At 36.6% G+C, this 6,742-nt stretch overlaps 1 protein-coding gene across 1 annotated transcript; it reads left to right on the forward strand.

Moving 5' to 3' along the window:
* Nucleotides 1–226: 226 nt before the first annotated feature.
* LOC105420438 (putative carboxylesterase 2) lies at nucleotides 227–1,407 on the forward strand. Its single transcript, XM_011624063.3, has one exon. The coding sequence runs from the start codon at nucleotides 247–249 to the stop codon at nucleotides 1,180–1,182; it is 936 nt and encodes a 311-aa protein (XP_011622365.1). The 5' UTR covers nucleotides 227–246; the 3' UTR covers nucleotides 1,183–1,407.
* Nucleotides 1,408–6,742: the final 5,335 nt, after the last annotated feature.

Here is a 6,742-nt window from a genome sequence, read left to right on the forward strand (position 1 = left end):
GAGACCTCCTGCGCGACGCAAGCAGTATACTACATGTATTTATTCTCTAAAATCCATACGGTAAATACTGTTATGCTACCTACTCCAAAACTACATTTTCACGTATTATTTGATACAAAATTATCTCAGTTCTCTTCTCCCTAAAACTTATAAATACATCCCCTCCACCCATTTCTCCATCTCACAGTCTTCAATTGTGCTATTCCCCTTGTTTCCACAAGATTTCCGGTGGCCGGGCAATCAACAATGGAGTCCTCTGCCGTAAAAGAGATCGAAATCGACCTCTCCCCTTACATCCGCCTCTACAAGGACGGCACCGTGGACCGCCTCGCAGGAAACGAAATCCTCCCCGCTTCACTCCTTTCCGAATCGGGCGCCTCCTCCAAAGACGTCACCATCTCGCGGGAATCCGGCATCTCTGCTCGCCTCTACTTGCCGAGCTCCGCCGGCCGGGGCCAAAAACTCCCGACTCTCGTTTACTTTCACGGTGGAGCCTTCATTATAGAATCCCCCTTCTCCCCCCTCTACCACCCCTACACTGAGTCTGTCTCTGCGAATTCCAAGGCCCTCGTTGTCTCCATCGACTACCACCGCCCACCGGAGCACCCGCTCCCAGCAGCCTACGAAGACGCATGGGCAGCACTCTTGTGGGTCGTCAGCAGGGTCGATCCATGGCTCGGAGACTACGCCGACCTCAGCAGGATCTTCGTAGGGGGTGACAGCGCAGGTGCGAACATTGCTCACCATGTGGCCCTGCGTGCTGGTACCGAGGGCTCCGAAGAGTTGAAGAAGCTGAGAGGGCTGATTCTAATGCACCCTTACTTCTGGAGCTCGGGTTTGAGCGAGGAGGAGAGAGAGAGGGGCAAGACAGTTGGGCAGATGTGGAAATTCGCTTGCCCGGACAGCGAGGGGGTGGACGACTTGTGGATCAATCCCATGGCGAAAGGGAGCGAGGGGTTAAGGAATTTAGGGTGCGAGAAAGTGTTGATCTGTGTGGCCGGGAAGGATTTCCTGAAGGGGAGGGGGGTGGCGTATGGCGAGGCGCTGAGGCGGAGCGGGTGGGAGGGGGCGGTGGAGGTGGCTGAGGACGAGGGAGAAGATCATGTTTTCCATTTGTTTAATCCTGAGCGCCAGAAATCAAAGGTTATGATGGAGAGGGTAAGTTCGTTCCTCGAGGACTAAGAGGTTGGGAGCCTTGGACCAGTTCGTCATTGTCAGTATTGTATCTGATCACGTAGCCATGTGCCTACGCTCACCTCTCTCTATAAATGCGCTCATAAACTTCACCCATGCCTACTCCTCGTGGCGAACCAAATTCCCAACCACCGATTCTCTTTTCTTTTTTTTTCTTTTTTATTTTATTGTTTATCTCTCTCGTATCTTTGTTATCACTAACTCTTGCACTCTCATCTCCGCTTCTTCTCCTCCCCAAACCAAAAAATTTGAGATTTATTAAAATAAACCGGTTTCTATACGGCCAACCCCGCATATGTAGAAATACAGGCCTCTTAATAAATCTATTTTTGAGATGGATTTTAAAACTTAATTTTTTTAAAAAATGTAATCTCTAACATGGAGATCATGAATATGAATAAATAAATAAATTTTGAAGCTAAAATTGATAATTTTAATAAGAAAATATTTGGACCATTAGTTTCAATTGTTTTTAAATGGAACACCTATGGATGCTTTACACTTTCTGGACCGCATATGTAGAAATGTGGTCCAGTCCAAAACAATTTTCCTTATCAAAAGGGCTCAGTTTTTATGCGGCCAAGCCCGCATAGTTAGAAATGCGGGCCTATTAATAAATCTATTTTTGAGATGGATTTTTGGACTTAATTTTTTTGGGACATGTAATCTCTAACACGGAGATCATGAATATGAAAATATAAGTAAATTTAAAAAACTAGAAATAGTAATTCTAGGAAGAAAACCTTTGGACCGTTAGCTGGAACACCTACTTGCATGCGTTACATTTTTTGGACTGCATATGTAGTAATGCGGTCTAGCCCGCATGAAACAGTTTTCCTTATCAAAATGTACACACCACTCTTAAAAAAATTGATCCGGACTTGAAAACCGGCCAAGGGCTTGGTCTGGGTAAACTGTTAAATTGGCCGGTCAAAAAAATGTTGAAAAATATAAAATATACAAAAACATATAAAAATATATTTAAAGCATGATTAAACCAATCACATCCAAATAAAGTGAAAATTTAGTAAAAAAATAGATTTTAAAAACTCGATTTGGGCCTAGGAATATTTTTGAAATTTTTCAAACAGATGGAAAATATAAAAATAAATATTCAGGGAGAAAATACTTTTTACCAAAATGCTAAAAAAAACATTCAAAAATAGATTAGAAACAAATCCCTTATTTTTATGGGATTATATATATATATATATATATATATATATATATATATATATATACATTGGTGTAAAAAATTATTAGGATTATCTCAAAATTAATTTTCATTTCTAATTATATAATTTTAAACTTAAAAAATATTAAAATCAAGTAGATCTATAAACATATGAAAATCTTGAAAATGGACGGTCTAGAAAATGTGTTGCAAGATGCACTAATTATGGGACTCATAATCTTCTTGTTTTTTCATATTCATACATCTTGATGTTAAGATGATTTATTAAATGACTTTTCAACACTAAAAAAACATTATTCGGTCGATTTTTTAGGTACATCTGTAATTCTACAGTTTAAGGATGTAACTTTATATAAATTTTTTCACACACACACACACACACATATATATATATATATATATATATATATATATATATATATATATATATATATATATATATATGGTTTGTATAGAGCCTACTTTCAAATAGTATCGAGAAATGTGGTTTTAATATTGGAAATCTTTGTAATAGACTTAAAATATATGTTCATATTTATTTATAAAGTTTAAAGCTTCAAAAATAGTATAGATCGACAGATCTGTAAAACCTTGAAAATCTTGAAAATTGACGGTCCAAATATATATTGCAAAATACACTATTTTTAAAACTTGAAATCCATTTTTTTCTCATCTCCATGCATCTTGATGTCATCAAGATAATCGATTTGAAGATATTGTGGTATCAAAACAACCCCTTCTGGTGAAATTTTTTAGGTGGGCTTAAATTTGATTGTTTAAAACCTCGGCCCTATATAAACTTGGCCATATATATATAAACCATGTCATATAGTGAAATATATTTTTATACTAAAGCATCTCAAGAGTGCATTTTTTGTTTTAAAAAAAAAGCTTTCGAAAGGGATCTGGATTCATATGGCCTTTTCTCTCTCTAGCATGGAGTTTTAATTCATAGCTAAGTCACCCATTAGAGGCCTGGCCTACCTACATATCTTTCTTAATTTATAGCTAGAATACCCCACACATGTTTATTTGATAGAGTCGGTAGATCTCAGCCAGGTGGATTTTTCTAATTGTCGCATCGCTCAATTATGCAACTTATTTTATTTTATCCCTCTTTCGTGCCAAGTGTTTGTGCGGTAAGTATTATTTAATTATTCTTCTATGCCATATCGCGATTCCTACCTGAATGAATGTAGAACAAATCTTGGACATAAACATTTAAGAGAATGAAAAAGTGAATCTTGACCAGCGTTAGACAAACCGTCCAATCCGGATCCAAGAGGTTTTTTTTGGAACCATCCCATGGGCGGGTCCGATTAAGTTAAATTTTGGTTTCCCGTTCTAAAGTTTGAAAATTTTTTATAAAAATTTATAAAAAAAAGTAAGAGTTAAGATTTGTTTATCGCGTATTTTTATGTGTTTTCTATTATTTTGACAAAAATTGGAAAATATTTAAACCATTAATACTTATTTTTATTTTGTTTTATTTTTTCTAAGAGACCAACAACTTGATTTTTAAAACTCTATGTCAATACTTTTTTAACCTCAACCCGACGCATGCCAGTTACTCAATCCAATTCCTGGTTACCTGACCAGCCCATGGCCAGGTTCCACAGCCAAGTCATGGAATCCTACACTGATCTTGACATCGCCCACTATTTTTAGAGATTAATTTCCAGTTGTTTCCAAAAAAGAGAGAATAACCGAACATTCAAAATTTTATAAACGATTTAAAATGAAAAAAAAAGATATACAATGAGACCATTTATCTTTGATACCAGATGGTTGAAATTAGATGGCTGAATTATTCCATTAAACAAGCTCAAAACTTCAAAAGAGATTTTCTCGAAACTTTGTGACACACTTAAGCTATCAAATTTCACATCGCATGGTAATAATTGCGCCCTTCATGTATCAAAAGGTAAAATAGTTTCATTGTATGACACCCCAAAATAAAATGGCCCAATGCCTCCTCATGCTATATATGCATTGATAATATTTTTTTTTTTTTAAAAAAAACACCGCCGAAGCATGGTGTGACATCCTCGTACTAAAATAACCCAATATCTCGTGATGCAAACAAAAACATCAGGACTTCGGGGCATGATGTAAACAAGAATATTACCTAAGTAAGAATATATTTTTTATTTTCAACACCAACAAATTTCCATTTCTTATTTGTCAAATCACAATATTCATCTAGGTGAGTTTTATATAGGGTATACCCCAATATTATGCCAAAAAAAATGAGTTTGGGAGCTTAAAAGCCTCGCGACTGTAAAAATTTATTGCCATCTCTAATTATGAGGTTCAAAGTGTCAATAATCGTGAACACTTGCAAATTTTGAAAATGAATAGTCTAAATAATGGGTTAAAATATTAAAAAAAAAGTTTATAGAGAATCGAGGGTCTAAACCATCAAATCAGAGCCCACCTTAAAATTTTCATTAGAAGAAGTTGTTTTGATGCCTAAATATCCTCAAATTAATCAGCTCGAGATCAAGATGCATGCACATGAGCAAAACATAGATTTCAAGTTTTGGAAATAGCACATCTTGTAATGCATTTTATGTTGGGTTTATGTAGCCTTTAAAGGCTTTATGAGTGCTTGTAAAATAAAATGATATAGTGGAACATGAACTCAGGGGGAGTGTGGTCCCTCGTGGACCATACTAAGCAAACAATGTTTACAGATACATGACTGTACTTGACAATCTAGGCCAGTCGGTTGGAAAAAACTCATGTTATCTGGGCATAAAGAACAAACCAAGAATGATTCTAATAAGTTAGCCCTTGATAAGGTCGGAGAATATGCCTAGATGAATGAGCCCAGGGACTGTGTGACCCTTGTGTGTGATGGTGACCTACAGAGACAAGGGCCAAAGCCTCATCCATGTACCATCACAAGGTATGCATATCGATATATCGTTCGAAAAAGCCAGAAATCCACCTTTTAGGGTGAAATGTGTGCATATGCGAGAGATACCCCTGTGCACTATATGAGCTATTGTCGCACCAAGTCTAGGAGACAATGACTCGCCCCTAGGGGAGGACCTGAAATCTACAGACTGGGATTGCGATCCCTTGGCTCATCGGCCGGACTTTGGTGACCCGCTAATGAGCCCCTCCTTGGACTATGAGTCATGGGAAACACTGGGCCGATCTGATATAGCAAGTGTGGTCTGTAGTCCACAGTTGAAGGTGAAGTGCCCCGTGATTGTTGATTCCTAAACCATATGGATCTTTTTCCCATCAAATTAATTTAATAGTATTTGTTTTATGATGTAAATTATTTTAAGATTATTATTTGAATTTTTATGAACCGCTGGATATTTTATTTATAATTTTTAGATTTATAAAATTAAAGATATTGATTTTACAATTATTTAAATATTCAAATAACATTCTAAAATCTTTTTTTTAATTTTAAATATATAAAAATATCATGGGGGACCATTGTGCACAAGGGCCAGCCATATTTTTAGAAGGTGGGGCCCATGAATGACTCCCTTGGGTGGCACACCCCACCCTTATTCTATTTCCTATTTTTTGGTAATAGGGCATGTGGCCATATGGTTGGAAGATATTGACTAAATATTGATTTGATATATTTTTGAAAGACTTTGTGGAAAGATTGAGTAGACTTGTGCTATTTTATGATATGCATAATATTTTAATTAGATTTAATTTATTTAATTTCCATTGATGAGAAAGTGGTTTAGGAAAGGGGGATAATGGTTCATGCACCTTCCATAATGTTGATGGCCCATCTATGGAATTTATAGCTCAGAGTTATCACCCCACAAGTCACCTTTGATCGACGGTCTATGTTCAATCTCACAAAAAAATGCAAACCAAAGAAAGCCCTAAGAAACCCTAATCTTATTCAAAGCTTATAGAAAGAGATTGTCTCTATCAAAAAAATCTCTACACCTTATTTTTTTATCTCTCTCTTAAGAAAGCTTATCTCTCTCATGTTTGATCTCTCTCCCATATTGTGAAAGATCTTAAAGGTTTAGGTTATGGAGTTCTTCTCTTCTATTTCTCAAATATGGATTTATGGCTAAGGGTTTTAGGGTTTAGCAAAAAGAGAATCCATCTCTCTCAAATTAGGTTGCTAAGAGAATTCACGTAGGGTTTGAGTTTGTTATCAAAGGGGTTCATGTTCCATTGGTGTGGCTTGGCCGAAATTTGCTTTCCCGGTTCGAGATTAAAGTTAGACCGTTGATCCCGCGCCATCGGATGGTGGTGACTCGGTGTGAGGTGTAATAAGCCCGATTGAAGTAATCTCCAGTACTCTTCATTTTGTTTCTTGCAATCTTATCTTTTATTCTCAAACATAGTGCATAG

Source organism: Amborella trichopoda, chromosome 2 (genome assembly GCF_054954075.1).
Source record: "Amborella trichopoda isolate Santa Cruz 75 chromosome 2, AtrichopodaSantaCruz75HAP2 v2.0, whole genome shotgun sequence".
NCBI lineage: Eukaryota > Viridiplantae > Streptophyta > Magnoliopsida > Amborellales > Amborellaceae > Amborella > Amborella trichopoda.

Coding starts and splice junctions, on each gene's coding strand:
- LOC105420438 (XM_011624063.3), top strand. CDS start 247: ATGGAGTCCTCTGCCGTAAAAGAGATCGAAATCGACCTCTCCCCTTAC.